Genomic DNA, 26,320 nt, shown 5'->3' with positions numbered 1-26,320 from the left:
AAAACTCACTTTAGAGAGGCACATAGGCAACAAGTAACACCTTCATCTCAGTCCGAGAGTATCCCAGCATGCCATTCTTCAAATTAGCACACTTGGCTGGCCCTGCTGCTAAACTGTAGGAATGTGTGAAATTGGAAGGTCAGCACAAAAACTCAATCCACTTCAGAGACCTTCCTACAATGGATATGTAAAACTACATGTTCTCATAATCGGCTAGTTGATAGGTTTATTGAAAGACTAGTCGACTTATCGATTTAAAGAATGTAGGGATCTGAAGATGCCTTTTTTAAAGTAAAATAATTTTTACTTGATATACTGTGTTAAAAAAACAATGTGGAAAAATATAAATACAAATGTGTTAGAAAAGCATCTGTAACATTAAATATAATGAAAAAAGACATAGATATACTGTATATGTGTGTGTGTGTGTGTGTGTATATACACACAGTAAGCTTGAAAGTTTGTGAACCCTTTAGAATTTTCTATATTTCTGCATAAATATGACCTAAAACATCATCAGATTTTCACACAAGTCCTAAAAGTAGATAAAGAGAACCCAGTTAAACAAATGAGACACAAATGTTATACTTGGTCATTTATTGAGAAAAATGATCCAATGTTACATATTTGTGAGTGGCAAAAGTTTGTGAACCTTGACTTTGAGACCCCCTTGTGTAGCAATAACTGCAACTAAACATTCTTTGTAACTGTTGATCAAGTCCTGCACATCGGCTTGGAGGAATTTTAGCCCATTCCTCCAATAGAGAACAGCTTCAACTATGGGATGTTGGTGGGTTTCTTCACATGAACTGCTTGTTTCAGGTACTTTCACAACATTTCTATTGCATGAATTGGATTATTTGACTTGGCCATTCCCAAACGTTAACTTTATTCTTCTTTAACCATTCATTGGTGGAAAGACTTGTGTGCTTAGGGTCGTTGTCTTACTGCATGACCAACTTTCTCTTGAGATTCAGTTCACGGTCAGATGCCCTGACATTTTCCTTTAGAATTCACTGGTATAATTCAGAATTCAATGTTCCATCAATGATGACAAACTGTCCTTGCCCAGGTGAAGCAAAACAGGCCCAAACCATTCTACTACCACCACGTTTCACAAATGGAACGCTGGAATGCAGTGTTTTCCTGATAGTGGACTCATAAACATTAAAATTAGCCAATGTGAGAGAGACTTTTAGTTGCTTACAAGTTACCCTGGGTTCCTCTGTGACCTCGATGACTATTATGCACCTTGCTCTTGGAGTGATCTTTGTTGGTCGACCACTCCTGGGGTGTGTAACAGTGGTCTTGAATTTCCTCCATTTGTACAAAATCTGTCTGACTGTGCATTGGTGAAGTCCAAACTCTTTAGTGATGGTTTTGTAACATTTTCCAGCCTTATGAGCACCAACAACTCTTTTTCTAAGGTCCACAGAAATATCCTTTGTTCTTGCCATGATACACTTCCACAAATATGTGTTGTGAAGATCAGACTTTGAGAGATTCCTGTTCTTTAAATAAAACAGGGTGCCCACTTACACCTAATTGTCATCCCATTGTTTGAAAACACCTAACGCTACATATCCTTCAAATTAACTGCTAAGTCTAGAGGTTCACATACTTTTGCCACTCATAGATATGTAATATTCAATAAATAAATGATCAAGAATAACAGTTTTGTCTCATTTGTTTAATTGGGTTTTCTTTATCTACTTTTAGGACTTGTGTAAAAACTGTTTTAGGTCATATTTATGCAGAAATATAGAAAATTGTAAAGGGTTCACAAACTTTCAAGCAGCACTGTATATATATTGCATCATATGCCTAATACATGGGTTTGTAAATTTTTAAAAAGCTCAAATGTGACCAAAATGATGAAGAAATAGTGATAAAACAAAATTCGTAACATAAATATTTTTACAACGTACCTAATTAATTACAGCATTTGCTGAGATAGAATTCATACATATGGACATATTTAACAAATGAACATTTTAACTGCAATATGCCCATATGAATCAGAGGCTTGTATATCGGAATCAAGTTGGTAAATCTGTATCAGTACCAAGTCTTGTTTCGAGATCTGTAACAGGACTGCTGTTCTCCTAAGTTGGTTCGTTTCGGCCAGGGTGGCAGGTGTTTTAATGCTGACCTTCCCTTACACGAGATAGATCAGCATGCCACCAGAAATTATCAAATCACTCCAGCTGCCTCCGCCCCCTCCACTGTAGAACGGGCTATAATGTCAAGTGTGTCTAATCATTTTAGCATCAAAATACAGACAGAACCCCACCCACGGCATCCAACCTCCCCCAGACCTCAACCTCCCTTATGAACCCCCTGCCCTTCCAAGCTCTTAGCAGCTCCCCTAAGGGAACCTGGCTTCCTTTTGCCCTTCACATTCCCTGCGTTATGGATGGAGCTAACTGACCATGCGCTCCATCTTTCCAAAGGACACCTGAGCTTTACGACAATTGCTAAGCCTCAGGTATGGTCCAGTTAACAAACAGACGAGATGTTCAGACAAGAGTCTGATATGTGAAACATGATATGTGCGCTATATTGTGTTGATGAGTGGCAGGAATGCATCATATGCCATGAGAGGTTTGGGTCGATATTCGCAAAAGAGATTGCATATAGTGTGGCCCCAATAAAGTATATGGACACTGAAGCAACACTTAAAAATGTATGTATATTAGCACCAGTTGCTTTAAAGTAATTGCAAAAATAGCTAGGATTGCCAGTTGGTTTGACATTTTGATGTCTAAAGCAATCCCATTTAGAAATATTTAAGTCTGACTTCAGTGTCCAAAGTTGTCCAAATACTTTTTGGGACCACAGTAATACTGTGAAGTCTAAAAGTGCTTTTGTCAGTAATCTGCATATTATGCACATACATTTTTTTACGATTTGCCCAATACAAACTATTTCTGCATATGTTTCTCAAAGACCTTTGACATTTCCTCCCATTCCTCTAGAGGCATGAAAGATCAGTGCTAAAGAAGTTCAGCTCAGTACTTTATGTTTGTCCCTGTTAGTATGGGCTTCATGCTTATTGAAATCAGATGACTTCAGAACAGGCGTCTATTCAAACAACACTAGGAACTCGTCTTCCAAACACACACACACACACACACACACACACACACACACACACACACACACACACACACACACACACACACACACACACACACACACACACACACACACACACACACACGTTGTGTTTCCATGTTTTATGGGGACTTTCCATAGACATAATGTTTTTTATACTGTACAAACTTTATATTCTATCCCCTAAACCTAACCCTACCCCTAAACCTAACCCTCACAGAAAACATTCTGCATTTTTACATTTTCAAAAACATAATTTAGTATGATTTATAAGCTGTTTTCCTCATGGGGACCGACAAAATGTCCCCACAAGGTCAAATATTTCGGGTTTTACTATCCTTATGGGGACATTTGGTCCCCACAAAGTGATAAATACACGCTCACACACACACACTCACACACACACACACACACACACACACACACACACACACACACACACACACACACACACACACACACACACACACACACATGTTTGGTTTCCATGTTTTATGGGGACTTTCCATAGACATAATGGTTTTTATACTGTACAAACTTTATATTCTATCCCCTAAACATAACCCTCACAGAAATCTTTCTGCATTTTTACCTTTTCAAAAAACATAATTTAGTATGATTTATAAGCTGTTTTCCTCATGGGGACCGACAAAATGTCCCCACAAGGTCAAAAATTTCGGGTTTTACTATCCTTATGGGGACATTTGGTCCCCACAAAGTGATAAACACACACACACACACACACACACACACACACACACACACACACACACACACACACACACACACACACACACACACATGTTGGTCTACCTATCATTATGAGGACTTTCCATAGACATAATGACTTTTATACTGTACAAACTATAGATTCTATCCTCTAAACCTAACACAACCCCTAAACCTAACCCTCACAGAAAACCTTCTGCATTTTTACATTTTCAATAAAATATTGTTTAGTATGATTTTTAAGCGATTTGAATTATGGGGACACTAGAAATGTCCTCATAAATCACATTTATAGCATAATACCCTTGTAATTACTAATTTGTAACTTACAAAATTGTCCTTGTAAATCACAAAAACACGCGCACACACACACACACACACACACACACACACACACACACACACACACACACACACACACACACACACACACACACACACACACACACACACACACACTCACACACACACACTTTTTTGAAAGTCTCTGTTTTTCAGTCACAGAGAAGTGAGAACCTCTGGGCATAACTACTGTAATTTATGTGTACAGAGAGCTGCACGCAATTGCCTGGAAGAAAACCAGAATCAGTAAATAAATCACTCAGACTGGCCTATTCCTTTGAAAGGGCCCCACTGAATGTCTTCCTACGCTAATGCTAGTCTCCAAATCCACAGCAGAAACTTCTCCACATCTTGTAGTGCAAGCAAAACACAACAAAAAGGGTCCTGACATCGCAATATATCAACTTCTCAATTATTTTTATATGTCACCCGAAGTGTGATCCTAAAACAATGCTTGGTATAAACAAACAGTATAGTCTGCTTGTTTGTAATATTTGACTCTTGTTGGAAAGACTGTGTCATCTCGGTCCTTGTCCAGCAGTTAACCACTTTAAACATCTAAACTTGGAGGGAAAGAAAACAAGGTTTAAAAATAACTTAAATGGTAATTTTTTAAAGAATGTCATCCAACTATTTCAATTTCAGCCAGTTCTGTTCAGTCTAACAGAGAACAAGAAATAAAACAGATGGGAATGCTATCTATCAAAAAAAAAAGAAGAAAAAAAAGGTGTAAACGTTTTTGAATGACTCACATTTCAATTAAGGGAAAACTTGAAATAGCTGTGCTGATTAAGCATTGTAGTTTGCTCAATTATATTTAAATAGAATCTTAGACTTAAAGCCTCAATCCCATTTTTTAGGCTTGAATTGTACCCCATTCAGACTAATTTGGAGTTTTTTGGCTTTTATCCATGTCTATTATCGGTTTTACAAATTAAACAGTGTCATAGTTTGATTTTGGAACTATTGGCTTTTGTAAAATCAGCAACAAAGAAAGAATATAGCTGCAATACTGGGGTCAAGCCAATTATCGGCAGCATGTGCAGTGAAAGAAGCATCGTGACACATTTAAAGTTAGAATTCTGATGATTGCTGTAGGAGTTAAAGAAAAAAAACAAACATCTATGGCCATGTTTCTCAAGATACACTACTGATCTATTTGCTACTAGTTGAACATTAAAATCTCTATCATCCGCAGAACAAAATTGCTTACTCTTTTGGCTATTAGTACAATGACAAAGAGTGTTTACTCAAGGTTGTGCTGAGGGTGTTAAGTGCAACATTGCACACTATACAATGTTTTGTGTATTCTCAAGCACTTTTTAGGATTTTTGGGAAAAATTTGGAAAAGTCAGTTTTTACAATGTCAAATTTGTGTTTCTCAATATATGCAACTGTTCTCATGATCAATGATGGCAACTCCGACAAAGTCACTGCATGCTAATTTTGAAATTAATCAGACCAATGTTTCAATATTTAGAGCTACTTTCATATTTTTTCCTGTTATAGCGCCAACAAATGGGCAAACCCCACAACTTTTTCTGTGTGTTCTCAGGTTGAACCCTTATATAAGTGTGTCAAGTTTGGTGAAAATATCTCATTTAACTTAAGAGATATATACATTTTTGTAAAAGCAGAGACTACTTTTAAAATTAATCTGCCTGTTTTTGGCATTTAAGAGCAAAATTTTACCATGTTCTCTTCAATCTTAAGAAATTTACAAACGACGCTTCTTATTTTCGTTCAGATGAACGGCTTTGAAGCAATTTACTAAAGTAGTTTCTGAACTATTTCCAAAGTGGCAACAGGCATAAATTTGTCATAGCGAATATGGTATCCTTGCGCTCAGCAAGTCCTTCCGAAATTAACAAGACCAGTCCCGTGAAAATAGACCAACGCCACTAAAAGTTATAAGCTCACAAAGTAAAAAAAAAAATTATTCCACCACTAGGTGGCGCCGGAACCAAACTTCTCAGGCACCTTCAGGACATGGTCCTGATGACACTTACAAAGTTCTGTAATGAAAATGGCCGACATGGAGAAATTGGGTATTGTTTGACTCGGAACAAAAGTTAAAAGACAAAATAAAACATTTTGCTATCTCCTGACCAGTAGGGGGCAGTGTGGAGAAACGCTGTAGGTGGCCTCAAGGCATGATGGCGATGACACACACCAAGTTTTGTCACAATCCGTGTTGCGGAGATACAGCATGAAGTCCATTTTGGCATGCTTGCCATCAACTTCATGAAGCCATTTCTCAGGGACACTTTTAAACATAAAAAAAAGTGATAGAGCTACAAAAAAGTTCTCACGATCACTTTAAAACTAATTTGCTTTAAAACTATTCGGACAAAGCGCACAAATTTGTTTCCTTAAATTTCAAAATGGTGGAAAATCTAGTCAGGTACAAATTGAAAACAATGTATGCACTCGACTCAGGAATCAGGGGGAAAAATGTTGTCTCTAGGACTTACAGTTAAAAAGTTATTAGCATAAACATGAGTGAAACTTTGACCTGTTGGTGGTGCTAAATGGTTTGATTTACAGACTCCAAATCTGTGGTATCAGTTCAGACTGTCCTCTAGCTGTTATTTCATAACTTTCCTGCGAACGGTTCTATGGGCTGCCATAGACTCCCATGGCAGAATAATAATAAGAAGAACACTAAAGATTACAATAGGGAACTTTGTCCTTTCAGGGCTTGACCCCTAAATAGACTAAGATTTTGTTTTACATATTCAAAATATTGGTTGATTAATTGGTTATCAGCTTTCTTCCAACACCTTAGTTACTGGTATCAGCAAAATCCAACATCGGTCGACTTCTAATTTCAGCTACATGCTAGTGTACTCCTATGAGTTGACAAAATTAACTTTTAGCAGACATGCGCAAACCATGTATACTGTTTCAGAATGTACTATATTTGTGTCGTACGAGTTATGATGCTGTCATATTGAAAAAGCAATATTAATAACCCCGTTTGATATTTCACATCCTCGTGTCCCGTATGGAGCCTGCTAAAATTCTCATGGAATCGCAATTCCCTTTGCACTTTTCCCTTTCGGTTCATTTTAAACTTCTGATAATATGATTCACATATTAAAGTGTGCCAATACATTTCAGTAAGAGTGAATATGATTCAATTTAATAATAAGAATAAGTAAGGGTTAATGCCCGACGAGGTGTCCATTGTCAGGTTTTAATGGACGACGGCGAGGTGTGAACCGGCCGACGCGCAGCGGAGGTTGCCTCCGCCGAAGGCCATTAAAACCTGACAATGGACACCTCGGAGGGCATTAACCCGCTTATACTATGGTTACTTGCCAAATAAAACATTTTTAAAACATTAGTTTATATTTTAATTAGGCTAAATCTAGTTTTTACAAATAATAACTTGCCTGACGGTTTATTTAGCAACCGGAGATATTTATAATCCGCTCAGCTTGTAGAACCCTTCAGGTTCAAAAATGATTTTTTTTTTTCATGAAACACAAAGGTAGGCATAGTTATTTTTTTATTACACATAAAACAATTAATCAAACAACAATCAAACAAAAAAAACAATTAGTTCTGCGCTCCAGCGATTTGCGCTTATAGAGGGCAATAAATTAATCAGATCAAAGAGAGGGTCATTTGCCTACATGCTAGCTTTTTTATTTACAATTAATTTCAACGTTTCCATTTATAAATTTGTACTCTCCTCCTGCCTTGGTTGTCTGGACAGCTGCGTAAAACTCCCGCAGGGTCTCATTCAGAGCAGCAGCGGTGTAATTTTCAAAGCTGGAGTCCATTTCTTTTTGAACAATAAAGTCTCTGAGTGTATTTACTGCCGATTTCGTATTTTTTTTCGTGTTGATCTCATCTTTTTCGTCTTCTATTTGATTCAATTCTCCCTGTGTTATCTCTTTGTGTCGTTTCTCCGTTTTATTTAAATTTTTTCTTTCTTCAGCAGCATCCCAGTCGTCAAAGTTGTCATATTCTCCATAAATGTTAAAAGAAATAACGAAGTCGCTCATTGTTGTATTAGTAGGCTCTGTAATATCTAACTAACGTTAGATGTTTGTTTTGATAGAGCAAATTGTTAACGGATACTTTGACTGCCTGTTGCTATGGTTACTCACAGCTGTTGTAGGCAGCGCATTTATTTATTAATTTCGAATGGTAAACAGGCAGTTTCACCAGAACTACTTTACTAGGTGTCCTCTATCACTTTTTAACGGACACCCTGCAGCCAATCAGAATCGAGTATTCACCCAGACCATGGTATAAGAATGCATAAATACTACTAACAGAGTTGTTTGAGGCAATTAAATAGTGTGTTCTAATTATTTTGTGTTTTTTATACATTTTATATTTGTAAGACAGGATATATGATAATGCAATATGAAATCCATTTTCAATTAGACTTAAATTTAAAGTGCTCCTGTGACTGTACAAAAAGTGAGGTCAGAACTCTTTTAAAAGGAGAGTCTACAAGGTTAGCATAGAACAGCATAACACAGCGGTCCAATAGACATTCTATGGGTGGTACACTGGTGAGGAGAGACAAGGATGTTCTTTTTGAATAGATGTATATGGAGAAGATGCTTAATGATGCTGAATATACCACTTTTGTAAGGAAACAGCTCATCATTTAATCCAATCGATGCTTCGATATTGGGCTTCATTGGAAATTGCACTGCATACTGTCTTATATAACATCACTAGCGTTTATTGTTTTCAGAGAATCTCCACGCAGCTTCATTTCCCGTCCTTAGAGGAACATCTCCTTCTTGGCCATCGACAACAAGGCGGCAGGTGCTCTAAAATGCAGACAATTGTAACTCACGTCATTTCCCATTACAAACATGCCCCACAGAATGAACTCCCACCCCAAAACTGATTTAACAGTCTCTGTAAGGCATCAGAAATTCAAGCACAAAGGAAATTGTAATTCCATTTGAATTTTGGCAGGCTCCATACAGGACGCAGAGGAAGTGAAACAGCAAATGGGATAATTAACGTATGACAGGGTCATAACTCGTAAGACATAGGAAATGCAATTGCAAATAGACTTTGCTTTTCCAACTGAAATTTGGCACACTTTTGTGTAAATGAAAATGTAAATGTAAATGGTAATGTGCAATTTGCAATTATATTTGGATTATTTCACATATTTTATGTGTCCACAAATAGAAAATGCAACTGTAAATTCAATTTGCAATTTGTTTTGAAACTAGTCCTGAAAATCCTTCCATATGTATATACTGTATATAGATCACTTACAGTGATCCGTCACAGAGCCGTCCAACTCGCAGCTCTCCGCTGTTCTTCTAAATCCAGCGTTTTGAACGAGACGTCGCCTCAGCTCCCGATGGATTAGACTATGGGATCGTCAATACATGAAAAAAAGCTGTGCTTGTCAAGCGAGCTAGTAGAATCAAACAGAATTGCATAATGAAATAACCTTTCCAAACAGGTTTCTAAATAATATCTTGTTTGTTATTGGTCAGATAAACAAGTTGTCCCACGCCAAACTCAGAAGTTCACATGTTGGGCCGCTCAAACAAACAGAGCATCCTAAAAACGCCACAGAGCCACCGTGTTTACACGCTTTAGGACGTCAACCAACAATTAAACTGGAATAAGAGAGTGTATTTGAACAAGAAAAACATCACACACATCATTTTAAATGATTAATGACGAATTAAAGAGCCAGGGAAAAGTTGTGTTTCCCAAAGGACAATGGTATGTAGAGTGAGACATGATGCCCACCCACCACTTTCGCAACCCCCCTCGGTCAGCTGTGACAATGAGATAGGATTTCACTATGATGGTGGCACAGAGAGATTAAGAGCTCAAAGATTTATCAAAGGCTTAGTCGCTCTGAATTTTTCCCTGATCCAGATGCAATGAGCAGTTGCTGTCACAATGTGCCAACATGAGCTCTACTCATCTCTGTGTCTGTCTCACTTCCTCTGTTTCTCATTCTTTCTGTCACACACCATTCTTCTTTTCTTGGTCTCTTTTAGTTCCTCATTCAATTTTGGCACTTTTTCCTCTGTCTCTTTTGTCACTATTGTTCCTCTCAAGCTCTGTCTGTTTCTCTGGCTTTAATTGGCTGGCACACCACTGTGTCGCATAGATATAGTACACACACACACACACACACACACACACACACACACACACACACACACACACACACATGCTCCCATATTTGCAATACAAATTCTGACAAACTAAAATTATATTAACTTACTGAACTTGTACATTCTTAATATTCAAAAGTATCAAATCTTAAAGATGAATAATATTAATAATAATAAATAGTGTAATTTGGGTCAGCAAACATACAACCTCAATTTGAAAAAGGTTGGGACAGAATAAAAATGCTAATAAAAACAAAAAGCAGTGATTTGTAAATTATATTCACTCTTTGCTATATTGAAAGCACTACAACTACACATTATATGATGTTTTTTCCTTGAGAATTTCATTGTTTTTTGAAAATGTACAGTAATTTCAAATCAGATGATTGCAACACACACCAAAAAAGTTGAGACAGGGGCAATTTAAGACTAATAACAATTTGACAAGTTGAAATAGGAGATGTTAAACAGGAGATGCTAACCAGGTTAGGCCATCGTGTCATCGTATATAAGGAGCCTCCAAAAACAGCCTAGTCCTTCAAGAGAAAGGATCATTCGAGACTTTTCAATTTGCCAACAGATGCTTCAGCAAATAATTCAGCACTTTGAGAACAATGTTCCCCAAAGACAGATTGGAAGGATTTTGGGCATTTCACCCTCTAGAGTGCACAATATATTTAAAAGATCCAAAGAATATGGTCAAATGTTGGTGCGTAAAGGGCAAGACAGGCAACCACTCCTGAATGCGAGAGATCTCTGATCCCTCAGATATCACTGTCTTAAAAACATCATTCATCTGAAATGGATATCATGAACATAGGCTGGGGATTACTTTAGTAAACATCTGTTAGTCAACACCATTTGCCACTGCATCGACAGATGCAAGTTAAGACTTTATTATGCAAAGCAGAAGCCCTACATCAACAGCGCTGATTACTTCTCTGTGCTCGGTCTCATCTTGGATGGAGAGTAGAACAGTGTTCTTTAGTCAGATGAGTCCACATTTAAATAGTTTTTGAAAAACACTGCCGTCGTGTTCTCCGGGCCAAAGAGGAAAAGGGCCATCCAAGCTGTTATTAGCATCAGGTCCAAAAGCCAGTGTCTTTATGGGCCAGGGGCGTGTCAGTGCTCATGACATGAGTAATTGCACATCTGTGAGGGCACCATTAAAGCAGACAGATATGTAAAAATGTTGCCACATATAGTCATCCAGCACAGTCTTTTCCAGGGACATCCATGCATTTTCCAGCAGGATAACTTCAAACCACTGTCTGGATTTCAAGTGCATGGCTGTGTGAGCAGAGAGTAGGGTGCTAGACTAGCCTGCCTGCAGTCCTGACCTGTCTCCAATTGAGCATGTGTGGTGCATTATGAAGCACACAATACAGCAACGAAGACCCCGTACAATTGTGCAGCTGAAGACCTGCATAATGGATGATTGAGGAAAATTCCACTTTTTAACCTTAACAAACTTGTGTCTTCAGTGCCAAAATGCTTAATAAGTGTTATTAGAAAATTGGTGATGTTTCACAGTGGTAAACACTCAACTGTTCCAAATGTTTTGGAGCGTGTTGAAATCGTCTGATTTGAAATTACTCAATATTTTCAAAAAACAATGCAATTCTCAAGCAAAACCTTAATATAATGTGTAGTTGTAGTGCTTTCAATATAGCAAGGGGTGAATATAATTACTGTTTACAAATAGATTTCCCAAAAACTCCCTATCTTCCATTGGTCTATCAAAAAAAATCACCTATGACTGACTTACTTATTGTTATCTTGTGCTTAAACTGTACAATTAACTGGTATAGAAAAAAACATTTTAACATAGAAGATTTACATTTTTAGATACATATAAAGTATGGCTCAAGTACTGCTTTTGGGGGCCACTGGATCTCTCTGATCACAGCGATCATATCTCTCTAACTCAACCGAGGGCAGTGAAATATTTAAAAACACTCCACGCCAGATCAATGCTAATAGCTCTTGAGATGCCTGTTCAGCTGCCTGTCTTACATTTTCTTTTGACAGACACACTGCTCCCTCTGCTACTAGATTACAGTGTGAAACATCTCTGATCCAAGAGCTTTGCACATTGTGGCATGATGTTTAAAAGCTGATTTCACATATGAGTCTATCATTTGAAATTCAGGAGACAGGGCCATTGTTGCACATAGGATATGAATGTGAATTGCTTTCAATTAGCTGGTAGATTTGCACAATATGTGCTTGACGGTGGCACAAGGAAAAATCCATCACAATCAGCCATAATTCTTCCACTTTGCCTGCACTGTTTATATGGGGACTACTGAGGGAATTAAGTAAAGTTTCCCCCTTATGAGATCACTGTTTAGACCATGGCCCCAGTGCTTTTTTTCAATTTCTCCTTATTACAGTCCTGACATTCGGTATGTGCTCATTGGTGCGGAACCGAGGGGTGGTTAGAGATTTTAGGATCACTGCCAGGACTTTATCAAATAGCTGATGAAAATGAACTTCGAAATCCAATTAGCCCAGACCTTTTTGGCAGCCATGAACCAAATAATGACAGACTGCAGGCCTTAACCTACTGTGGGAATATAAACTACCATGAGTATGTATGACATAAAGACATAAAAAATTGCAGCTGAAATTATATTTTTTCCAATGGGTTACCTTTGAAGCACAGTTTAAATAAATATGAGTATTAAAATAGCCAGTGCGCTGGGTAGAGTTGAATTTTAGAGTGAGTAGATGGCCTGACTCTATAATCAAAAAGTTAGACTTTCCAGGCCCCTCTGGCCAGCACAGCCAACATGAAGTGACGAGGGTGTGTGCGGACGGCAACCAGAGCCTATTAAAAAAAAGGAGTGTGGAACATGTCAAAGCTAATGAGCTCCTTTCCTTGACCCCCTTCACCTTTCTGAGACCCCGCTCTGGGAGACACAAGGATCCAGTTCCCTTTCCCATTTGACCACAAGGTCTACAAACATACTTCTGCCTCTGAAGCCCAACCACATGGCATATTTTTTTCTTGGTGTCGGTTGATGGCGAGGTTCCACCAGAGATAAAACACACCCACCGCAAGTAAAATGAGTCGGCCATGTCCCCCTTGTAATTTATGGGGTTAATTTTGCCACCACTTGCCGTAATGGGGCCGCAAATGTTTCTTCCAAGAACTCGGCACAATAAATATCTTCCAAATTAATTGGGAGAATTTATGAAGCTGTGAGATAATGGCGACCCAAGCAATATAATCAAGTGCGGCCAGCAGCCTTGCTTTGGGCGTAACTGCAGCATGTTTAAGCAAAGTGATGTCAATAAAACACAATTAATTAAAGAAAAACCACATACCTGATGGGTAAAGGTTGCAGAGATGACTAAAGTGTGTGGAAGTGGAGAATGAGTCAGTTTGACTGCTAGTGTTTTCACAGTACCAACATTTCAGTAGTCGGTACTGATACTAGTCAAATTTTATGGTACTCGATAACAATTTTGATACCACAGCAAAAATATGCTAATATGATAATGTGCTAATGAACATCATCATCATTTCATCATCAAAATGGTGTCTAATCAATTAATTATTAAAACTTTTAACAAGTGAAAATATTACATTTTACTTTACAGGCTTTGTACATTTAAAGTATGCAGCACTAAGATTGCAGCCTCTAGCGGCATTTAACACAAAGATATGTCACGATTTAATTGAGCTAAATTTCCATTTCAGTGTAAAAGAGGTCACAGAACATGTGCCCAAAATGAGCATATTACAGCTGTCACGTGTCAGTCATACTGCGAGACGTACCGGATAGATTTGGTGCTCAGTACTACCGTAATGCAGAAACACTGGTATCATTACATCTTTTTTATTTTAGTACTGACTTGGTACCAAAGTACCAGAACTTTTGACAACACTATTGACTGCGGTGGCCACTACTAACATTTGCAAATCCTTACTAGGGAAGTGCAAAATGACATACTTGTAAAATTGACTAATCATTGGGTTGCCTGAACAACTAGTCGACTAATTACTGAGAAATTACTGTACATATAGAAAGAAATAATCAGTGAGCAACTTTTGCTCACTAAATGACTAATCTAATCGACTACATTACTGACTAGTGTTGATTAGATAACAATCATGACCCATGCCTAACTGCTAAAGCTCTTAATTTCTCAAACACTTGTCCTTACCCAACACTAATAAAAAAAGCAAAAGCAGAGCCAGCGATAGTTTCTCCCTCTACTACTGAATTGGTCCTGTCATTGGGTCTTTCCAAACATGGACCATATGTGAGTTCAGTGCTGGCAATCAGACTCTATTATGGAGCAGGCGGTTGAGTTCATCAGGAAAAAATTATCCCGCCACTTGTTTGAGCTCTCCCATTGGCCAGTCACATGGACCGCTCGGTTTGAGGGCACCCCAGACATTCCTGTGGATAATCTTTTCCATTCCTCTGCTTGCTGTAGCAAGGAGAGACCAAATCACAGCACAAGGACGGCATTGTGAGGCCTCAGTACAGCCGTTTTTAGTGCTCCCTCTGGCACACTTCCTTTGCCGCCTCTCCAAAAAAGTTCTTTTTTATTTGCCTTTCTTAAAAAATGATATTAATAAAAAACGGATTGCCTTTGAAACTGAAAAACAACGCTGTGTTTCTTATGGTCTCATTCCAGTAGCATTGGGTTTTGTAAAAAAAAACAACAATGTAAAACCACTGGAATACAAAGTGTTACCACACCAGTGAATGTGGTGTCGTTAAAGGAATCAGATCTCCCTGGGTAATGTTTGCTTGCAGCACCCTGTTCACCAACAGAACTTTTATAAGCATTATAAGCATGTCAAGACATTCTATTCCATTCAGATGCATTTCGTCCTGCTGGTTTTGATCAGAACAAAAAGTCTGGTGTGAACGTCCCCATATATTGCATTAAAGGTATACATTTTCTCAATATGTTTCATTCCATGAGAATCAAAACCCATTACCTTGCCATTTCTAGCATCATGCATTCCCATTTGAGCTACAGGAACTTAAGAGCTTCCTCACTCTAATGTGTGATTTTGGCGACCACAGTACAAGCAACAAGTACAGATGAGAACACAACCTCTCGTTTCGAACATGGCCAAGTAGATTTACGGCAACATGTTCCCTAATTAGAAACACGGTTATTGCTACTTCTGTAAATGAGCGACTCCAGTTAGGCTAGCATCCAATGCCACCTCACACCAGACCGCATGGTTTCCACAGTAACCATTTCACCCAGAACAGCCTGCTTAGCACCATGCAGTGTTTCTCCACAAGCTCTATTATGGGCTGTGGAAAAGACAATATGTAGACAGAAATCATTTTTATAGGCAAACTCATTTGTGTAGTTTTTCAAGACCATTAAGCCAGTAATGAAGCCAGTACAGAAACTTACATATATATTATTTCATTTAGAAACAGAAATTTCAGAACAAGCTGGGTGTGAATGGCATAAATTAAACTAACAAAGTCAAACATCACTTTATGCACAATCTATAAATGCAGTCCTATGTTTTAAGCAATACGTGCTGTCTGTCTTTAATAGCCAAGTGAGTACAATATGTATTCAATCAATTTAACAGGGAAATGATGGATAAAACTGTAACTTGATGGTTGTTTTTAGTAAAAATAAATAAACAGTCCAAGATGTGATTCCGTCAAAATTAATCCCACATTAAAAGTAAAATCAAAGAGAGAGCATGTTCGATTTCACGCATCTAAAATATATTAGAACACATGTCATGCTTGCTGAAAAAAAAAAGAGAAAATGGCTTAAATCAACAAAGGCTTCAGGTGGTCTAGCTGGTCTCCCAGCCTGGTCAACCTGGTGCTTAGCTGGTTTAACCAGGTCACTAGACCAGTAAAGACCAGCGGTGTTGTGGCAGTGTGTTTCGCTGTCCCCTTCTGCATATCGGGGGCCCCTTCACCATACTGCGCCACCGTTTCACACCCCCCTTCAGCATATCGCCGCTCCGTTTCACGGCCGGCCCACCCCGAAATGGCCAGTCCGCCTCTGTTGTGAACCATTCCCCACATACCACAGGATCACACCTGGAATGTGCAGTTCTGCTACCATCAGTGCTGCCCCATGAGGATCACTCAGAGGTGATGAAAGTGGAAGACCAGCTTATTGTGTAGCCGGTGCTAACATGTCCATCAGCCCCTTAAACCTCCATAACAAAACTGTAAATCATACACAACAGCACTGTAACATATGATGGGGTACAGACACAAATACTGATTAGAGGTTTGTGTATGTGATGCAAGATGTGTCTTGTTTCCTGCACACTTTACATACATGACCAGTCATAATGTATTTGGTGTTTTACGAGCAAGTGTGTTGGAAATCTGTTTAGGATGAATTCTGGGTTCTAAATATGATTTAAAGAATAGTTCACCCAAAAAGGTAAATTATGTCATTATTTATTTACTTGCCCTCATGTTAATTTAAACCTGTACAATTTCTTTTCCATGGAACAAAAGATCTGTGTTCCAATTTTTATTTTTTATTTTAATGAAATGTAAAATAGATTAAATGAAAGTGAATTGTGACTGAAGCTAACATTCTGCAAAACATCTCATTTTCCATGAAGGAAAGAAAGTAATACAGGTTTGGATCAAAATGAGTGTGAGTAAATGATGACAGAATTTAAAATTTTGGGTGTACTATCCCTTTAAATGTATTGATTTATGATGTAACTTGAGTGTTCTTCAAAGCAAGAGCCATGCAGTTTCATGCGAAGAGTCGACACACAGAAAGACAGAATTATTTTATGGTTGGCTTACAAAACTGCCACATGATGAGTTATTGTTGAACGCTTAAGGACTGTGTGTGGTGAACATGAGCGATTCTGCAGTTGTGAGAATGGATTCATGCATCTGGTGTTGGTGTGCATGTGTTTGTGTTACCTGTAGAAAGTCTGCGCTGATGGAGAGGGCACATGCCGGTGAAACATGTACACGCATCTGCTCGTCCTCTCTGAGGGGGCGGCGGTATCGAGCACTGGGGCTTCAGGAACCCTACAAAAAGAACACATCAACAGTGTCCATTTTTACACAGTTTTTTTGAATTAGTCATAGTTTTTGTCTCTCGATCAAAAATGTACTTCATATGTTGTCATGTCATATTCATTACTTGTAGTCCATTTTACTTCACATTTTATTTTAGTCTATTAAAAATCTTTGTTGGAGTTAATGTGCAAACGTCCACACTACGCATTGAAAACCCTTTCGTTGCATTTTAGTCTTAAAACTGTAACGAGCGATAGCGAGACAAACAGACCCAATGGCAGAGGAACAGTTGAAATGATTTATTGACAAAATAATACGTTCAGATTCATGGAATCTTCGGCAGGGTAGGGCAATCTTACTCCTGACCGGCGGGCAGAGATGAAGTATCCTCCGTGGAAGACCAGCTGACACACAGCAAAACTGGGAGGCAGCCACACACCCGACACGCGGGCAACCAAAAGATACACGAGACAGGACCAACTAGGCAGAGAGAGTGAGGCTGGTACTCAACATCAAACAACAATGCTCAAACACTCAGTCAACACTGAGCAACATAAAATATTCCACAATTAACAATCTAGCAAAGGACATGACACACGAGGGAATTAAAATAGTAATGAACACACAAGGAACAGGTGCCACTCGTCAGTTGAAAGTTGGCATGATCAACGTTCCCAAGGAATCAATCAGGGTTTCCATGGAAACGCTGATTACACGTGCCAACAGAACCTGAAACACATGAAGAAGAAAAACGTCAACACACTTGGAACAAAACAAACGGAGAATGATGATGCCACGGCCCTCGTCAGACAAAAACCCTTTCAGACAAGGTGACAGGACCGTGACATCACCAGAGAGTGCACGGCAGTAACTCGTGCACGGTGGTCACTAACAACCGGTTTAATATGGGTTTTTGTTTGAAAAAGCATACATTTTTCTATGCTTATGCCTCTCATCTACACTAGAACTGTGTTTTCTATTACATGACATTAGGAAACTGACAACAGGGTTTTCAAACGAAAACAGATTAGAGTTTTTCATGCTATGATTCCATATCTTTCAAATATGATACACAACATTTGACAGATCCTGTCTCACTCTCTGTATAAGCTGAAAAGCCAAAAAACAAATGGAATGTAAGTTTCACATATTTTTGGCACCATCTAGAGGTTATGTGTGAAAAAAGTGGTTTCAATGTTAATATTGATCCATTTAATATGGTGACAGACTTCCGCAAACATTACTCTTATGTTGGGATAAATGACAGCTAATTTTAATAAAGTAAAGGAATGATTATATTGTTACTGATATTTTAAAACGAGTATTTGCTGACTATAAGCAAGTTATGCTTGGTTAAAATTTTGCATATTATTTTATTGGAAAAGCATGTTGAATTTACATGTATCAAATATGGTACAGTAGGCTTTTAAGGTATATCTCCCAATTTCCATTATATTCCATTCATGATCAGTATAAATGTATTTTTTAAATCACAGAGCTTTGAAAATTCTGACATATACTTTTTATAAGATATATTTAAAGTGTGAAATAATATTTCTGCATATTTTCATATATGCAGCCTACTCTGTCATTATAAATATCTCATTATTTTATATTACAAGCTATTATGATGTCATCTTACCATTAGTTCCTGAGACCCAGTGAAAAAATATTTACAATTTCCTTAAATATGTCGCTTTGGATAAAAGCGTCTGCCAAATGAATAAATGTAAATGTAAATTTCACTATTGTGTTTGGTGCATAGAATACATATGATAAAAATTGTTTCTTGAATTTTTTTAATTCATATTGTATTTGATGTGCTAAATTGAACTGTGATATATTTCAATCCATATTTATAGACCAAGGAGAGGAAGGCCAAAATCTCAAACATTCGGTATGTCTGAAAAGCCCAGTAAGTCTTCTGATAATACCCCAAGATTTATCACTGTAGCATGTATGGGCTAAGAAAAACTGAAATAACAAATGCCCTAAACAGAAAATGAATTGCTGGGCCTCAGAAGGATAATGACCTTTAAAGCCTAATGTTTCAAACATGATACATAATTTTAGATTTTTTTCTTGGTGTGTGTGCAAAAGTGGTACTAAAACAGATTAATGGAAAACAAAGAATTTTCAGACAATTCTTTCATGTGCCAGGCTTTACAGGGTTGAGGGGTTTGTTCACCCAAAAATGAAAATTATTTTATCATTTTATATCACCCTCATGCCATCTTAGATGTGTCTCAGACTTTCTTCCGCAGAACACAAATGAAGATTTTTAGAAGTACGTCTCAGCCCTGTAGGTCCATTCAATGCAAGTAAATGGTGGCAGGCCTTCGAAGCCCCAAAAAAGCAGATGAAGTCAGCATAAACATAATCCATCAAACTCCAGTGGTTAAATCAATAGTTACATGGACACAGGTAATCCATTTGTGACCGGCTTGAAGCTCATTCCGAAAAATTGGCCACATCCGATTTAAATTTCATTTGGACTGTATGGGGTGGTGTAAACCTTTTCAGTACTGACGCAGTAATTGCGTCATGACGTTTCTTGCACAATGGCACACTTTCATTACAGTTGGCATATTTGTGAACATCAGAGTAAAGACGCAGTAGTGGTGAATGGAGAAACACCTGTGAAATGACGTACTTCATTGGAAAGATGTAAAGGGAAAACAGAGTTATATTTTGGTCTGTACTTAAACAAAACCAACTGGATCGCTTCAGAGCATGAAAAGGCCTGGTCACAATTAACTTGCATTATATGGACCTACAGTGCTGAAATATTTTTCTAAAAATCTTCATTTGTGTTCTGCAGAGGAAAGAAAGTCATACACATCTAGAATGGCATGAGAGTGAGTAAATGATGAGAGAAGTTTTATTTTTGGATGAACTATTCTTTTAAGAGTCAGTCACACTACACTTCCCGATCCTTTCAAATCCATTGGAATGTGGAAGACTGGAAACACAAGATCAAGCGAATTAATTTTGTAAACCGCTGCGAAGTTCAAGCTTGGCGTACTCTGAACTGCGAAACTGGATGATGTGAGGAATAGTGACCAACAGAAGATCGAAATGTCACACACTGACCTCTTGGCTCAATTCACAGGATACATATTTAACAGCTGTGTGATTGTATTGTTGCTGGAAAGGGAGTAGACGGTTATTTGTGTAGTGTTACTTATTAAAATCAGAAGCGTGAACCCCCCTTTAAACTGTATAAGATTCCATTACATAAAGTGTATTGTTATGACAACTGCATATACCCAAAATGAATGACACATTCTGATAAGCACATCATTTACAAGTTCAAGTTCACGTACAAGTTTCAAGATGTAAATATTGTATTAATTATGTGTTTGAGTGAACTAAATAACCTGCTAGCAAAGCAGTTCACCTTTGTAAAACCCAAGCAGTGTGATTCTCAACATTATATGATTATCTAAATCAACCATATTATTTCTAGATTTTTCTTCTTTTAAAAAAGATTTTCATCTCGTCTTCATTATTTTTGATAAAACCACATACCTAAACTTCCTTTAATAAACCACTTTCATACCAGTAAATCTAATACAACATCATTGTAATATAATCACAAATATTATCAGCATGTTAGCACTAAACTGCCCTATAGATGCTGATTATTATCTTGGGTTCTGTAAAAGATGCACTTGTACAGAATTACTGCTGATTACTCACTTCAATATCAGGCTACAGGCAATGAGTAGGCAGGCCTGTCAAAGCAGATGCTTAGTTGATCTTTACACTCAAAATTGATCTTTTAAAGTACCAACGCCCTTTGACCCGCCCTGCCTTGTGTGCTGCCCCACTCTCTCTGCCATGGTAAGCCCTGGCCGACCCCTCACATTTCCAGCTTTGCCCAGTTATGTGACCCACAACGCCAGAGGCTGCCGGCCCAGCCGGGATGGAAGGGAGTAAAAGCGCCCGGGGAGCGCTAAGAAAGGAGCAGGGGTGAGATCGGAGGAGGATGAGTCAGGTTTGCCTGCAGGGGTTGGGGTAAGACGCCATGCTGTGTATTTCAGGGGTTTTGGGTCATTACATACACTGGGACCTTTTCTTTGGCACAATTGGTTATGTGATACAATCACCCATGTGGCTAGAGATTACAGAATGCCGTACACGAGGGGTTATCTGTCAATCAAAATTTAAGACATGTGACTCTTGTTTAAGAAACTGGTTGAACTATCCCTTAAGAATAAAAAAAAAAGTATTTCGACATACTAAATCAATTACATCATCATTCAAAACAAGTCTTGATAATACAATATAATATTTGTAATAAAGTTGAACAATATTAAAACTGGTCAAGGCAGACTCTTTACTCAAGCACATAAACTGACATTTAAGGATCAAACTTTTGCCGTAGTCTACTTTTACCAGTCAGCTAAGGATGCGTGATGATGACTCAAATCCAATGAGGGATAGGATGAGCAAGCTTGCATGGAATGTGCACCGAATGATCTTAAAAAGCTTGTAGACCTTTCGGATCGGAGCCAACATGAAGAGCGAAGGGCAGTCGCATCCCCTCGCTCTGATCCCTGCTCAATAAAGCACCTTTACTTCCACCATGAAAAACATGTCATTCCAGATGAGCTCAGCCAATGACATTTAAAACAGGCACAGGGATATTGAATTAGTTCCCCATGATAAGCCAGCTGGGATGCTGATGCTTTGGTCAATAGGAGGAGGGGTTAGTTAGGGGATGGAGGGGGGAGAGGGGCACAGGAAACGGACAGCAGTTTGATTAAAATTATAGAAACGTTGAAAATGTCAGAGATGGTTGAAGGCCCTTTAAGACGAGACCTTGGCAGACAGGTGATTTGAGCTTGTCTTAAAAAAAAAAATGAAACAAAAGTTTGAGGAATAAACAAACTTTTTTGTTTGTTTAAAATAGTGAGAATTAATTCATATTGAAGGGACAATTCAACCATAAATGTAATTTCTGTCATCATTTCCACAACCTCATGTTAGACAAAATGTTATTCTCAGTCATTATTCACTTTCATTGTATAGAGAAATGATGCAATGAAAGTGAATGGTGACCGAGGCTAGCATTCTTACGTCTTTTGTGCTTCAAGCAAGAATAAAAATGTCATACAGGTTTGGAACAACATGAGGGTGAGTGAATGGTGACATTTTTGGTGTACTATTCCTTCAAAGCTCTTCCATCTGAATGCCACCAATAAGCAGGTTTAACAAAAACAGAACAGCTGAAATATGCATCAATGAACAATCAGCATCATGTGAAAATCACAAGATTATTGGAAAAGTTTAAAAAGTATGAGCATAAGTCTGATTATAAATCAGGTGATTAATCATTGCTTATGGGAGAATTTGTACAGATTAGAGTGGAAGCTAATGCATTAATGCAGGGGTCTGGTACAGTAGCTGCAGTGAAATAAACGGTAAGATATGAAAAACGAGTCTCAGACTTCTGCTTTCAAGTAGAGTGGCTTTAATCTGGTGGGAACAAAAAAACAATGCTAGATGCAAATAATTAAATGCAAAGAAATAAGCTTATCAGATTTTAAAAGAGAGAAGAAAACAACTCTCTCTCAATATATTTTGTTGTTGACATCAAAGGTGGTGCATCCAATACAATTTTTTTATATTTTGCTGCAAATTTCCCCATCACTGACCAATAAAAATACAACATATGGCTCAGTGTTTGCTCCATGTGTTCCAGGTTGGCAAATCACATCTGCTTTTTAGTTGTAAGTTTTCTTATTCAAATTATTTCATTTGAATAATTTAGCATATTCTTTGCAGGGCTGCCCCCTAATAGTCAACCAAACTTTAGTCGATGAGAAGAGTCTTGGTCGACCAATTTTTGATTGGTCGGTTGGTCGCAGAAAGAAAAAACACCAAAGGAAGTGGCAGTCAGTGACGGACAGACATGATTGATTACACGGCTGGTCCATGTGGTAATTAATTATGTCAGACAGGAAATCCAAAATGTGGGATAATTTCAAGAGGGTAAAGGATGACCCCAAGAAGGTGACATGCAAACTCTGCAGGCAAACGTTCGCCGATCATTCATCGACTTCAAACATGGCTTATCATTTGAATATTGGTTCAACCAATTTAGAACCACCACTTCAATAGAATATATTTCATCCAGAGTGTAAAACATCAGACAACTAAAGCAAGTGAAACCAAATTTATTATGCATTATAAGGTATTTCTGTGGGGTAATTAGGGACAAGTTTCCCTGTGGTGTTTCCCTCGCTCCCCAGCCTGGCCCATTAGCTCTTGCCTAAAACCCGACGGTCTGAATCACCTTCATCTCGGCACAGCAGATTCTGTATTGTGTAACCAGTGAAGGGCGGACAATGACACATGCCCGCTTGCTCTGAGCAATGTCACTGAAAATTAATGTCAAGCTCGGCTTTTTCCTAAAACATGGGTAATGTGAAAAGACAGGACCACCACAAAAAAGTAAAAGGAGAGGAAAAAAAGAAGTTCTTAGCCACACTTCCAAAAAACAAATAGAATGAAAACAAATGCTCTTTAAAATGTTCCAGATATGTTGGAGCTGTGGCCTTGTGGTTGTCAGACTATGAGCTGTGGTGCTAATGTGGGAAACCCAGGTTTAAGTCCAATCCGGTTTCCCTCTCTCACCCCCCAAGATTTACTGTTCTCTCTCAACTGTGTATCAATACAACCTCCCCCCAAAATAAAAATATATATATTTCCATATACATTCAAATGTATCAAGTCTAAACACTGATGTTCAGCTGAAGTTAACTAAATCTGACAAAGCATCCATAAGTTATTAGATGTTTATACAGTGTGCGAAATTAAGAGAGTAGCCATGCACCATTTGGCCACATATTCTATTCAATTAAACTCATATTTCCCACAATATTATGGCTCTCAGTTTAATTTCTAAAAGAGAAGCCACTGACAGACAAGCTATTCTGTGAGTAGACCCTTCATTTATTAGGTTAATCAGATATTTGTGTTTAAACAACATACTGTGTGAGCGTTTGATTGTAACTGAAACAGGCTTGATGAATACACTGATTAAGTAATCTGTCCTTTAACAGCTCCTCTGGACTGCATCTTTATGTCTTGGCTTGGAGCAAACGCCTGATTCAAGTCAAGTTAATTCTCTCTTTTGCAATGAGGCTTTTGGGAACAAGTCTCCGTGTCCAGAATAAGCAACCGATCAGAGTTATCTTCCCTGACATTCTGCGCAGAGTAAATGCGATGCGATGGACTGGCTAGTTGCGACATTGCTACGTATTCTGAGCACAGTCGTATAGAATACTGAGCCGGTAAATATGGTCCTTGTATTTCATGAATATGTTATTTGAGTAAGGGGTAATGTACAGACAGCTGGTCATTATAATAAAATAAAACCTTGACAGGGAGATAAAGACCTTGATATGAAGAGGATGAGTTTAAATAATTTTATTATGTGAGAAGAAAGAGTGCGCAGAGTAATAAGAGGCTCAAAGAACTTGCACAGCCATGTAAGAAATCGGTTTTCTGGGACAGTGGTCAATTATACAGTTTAATGTCAACAAAAATCTTTGCCTGAAGAATGTCAAAATATACAAAATTTAAAGTATTCCAGATTAAAGGCATTTAGCGTATCAAAACTATGAACTAACTGCTAGCTCAAATTCTTAAAACAGATTGAGCAATGGCGCTCATGAGGGAGAGGCTAGTTTCAATCTGGTCTGCATCATTTCCCAATACCACTCCCCTTTTATACCAAATAATTTCCCATCCTGTCTCTACTGATAAATAAATCCAAACAGCCCATCATAAAAAAGCCCAAATCATAAAATATCATAAAATGCTTTTTAAAGTACTGCTTGAAAATTCCCATTTGGTTAGACCACAGTGACTAGAGAAGGTCACAGACCCCTGTATGAAATGGGAACTGCTGTTCTCCTTGAAACTTTATAATTCCAATTGGGGTATTACTGAGATGGCTCTGCTTAGAACCTGCTTCAATCTGGTTACTGTGGAAATGCTGTTCAGCATCAAAGTATAGCATATCCTGCTAAATAAAAAACAGCTTAAACCAGCCTAAGCTGCTTTGCTGGTCTAGCTGTTGTCCCAGCCTGGCTGTGAATTTACGGAATGAAGGGAAAGAGTCACTTTAATATTGAAGAAAGACATCCCTGATTGGATGAATCAATAATATTGAGCAGGAAAGAGCCACCTGATTGGTCTACAAAACTATAACCCAACCCAAACCCTACCATTAAACCTAACTCCTTACCAACCAAGTGGTGCTTTCCTTATAAATATAAATGAATCTTCCTCTGTCATCCAACAGCCTGGACAAGCTGGTGCTCAACTGGTTTAGCTGATTGGCCAGCTGGTTTCCTAGCCGACCAGATGAAATATGCCCCAAACCCCTCTAAAACCAGCAAACAGACCTGTCTGAGCAGTCTGGGAGACCAGCAAAAACCATAAAACCATCTTAGGCTGGTTTAATCAGTTTTTTTAATCTTATCAGGATAGTGGAAGTTTACATGTATCATAAGAACCTTCAAGGAGGAGAATGAGAAACTGGCCCATTTAAGTCTTCCTACTACCTCACAGCACATACACTAGGTTTCAGTTGACAACTTAAACATTTGAGCAAATTTCAGTGGTTCAGAGCTCCTTTAAACTGTTCATCAATTGAGTTAAATATAGGTTTAGATTTATTGTGAGTATCTGCAACACTACGTCCATGGCGATCAGATTATTCACTCTTTTGTTTTTGTGAAATACATTTTGCAGAATCCTTTTTCCTGTGCCCAAGACATAGCCTTCAGTGCTCAGAGATGCATGGGCATAGTGCATTCCATACGGCCTTGAATAACCTATTTCTTTTTGTCTGCTTTATTAGCAGCTAGAGATGTTGAGGAGATTGCCTCATCTCTGAATGTGGAAATATTTGGAGGAGGGTATTTTCAATCTAAAGCGAAGGACATGGTCCTTAGAATTTTTAAG

The 26,320-nt window shown here is 38.2% G+C and overlaps 1 protein-coding gene across 3 annotated transcripts in view; it reads right to left on the bottom strand.

Annotated features, from left to right (window-relative positions):
- The window catches only part of LOC127625501 (retinoic acid receptor RXR-alpha-A-like), a 162,027-nt gene that overhangs the window by 95,842 nt on the left and 39,865 nt on the right, over nt 1-26,320 (bottom strand). For all 3 annotated transcript variants that reach the window (XM_052100827.1, XM_052100825.1, XM_052100826.1), the window contains exon 2: nt 17,234-17,344. In XM_052100827.1, coding sequence (XP_051956787.1) covers nt 17,234-17,344 — 111 coding nt within the window. The remainder of the gene's footprint in view (nt 1-17,233; nt 17,345-26,320) is intronic.

Source organism: Xyrauchen texanus, chromosome 31 (genome assembly GCF_025860055.1).
Source record: "Xyrauchen texanus isolate HMW12.3.18 chromosome 31, RBS_HiC_50CHRs, whole genome shotgun sequence".
NCBI lineage: Eukaryota > Metazoa > Chordata > Actinopteri > Cypriniformes > Catostomidae > Xyrauchen > Xyrauchen texanus.
This window is presented reverse-complemented; position numbering and strand designations above follow the sequence as displayed.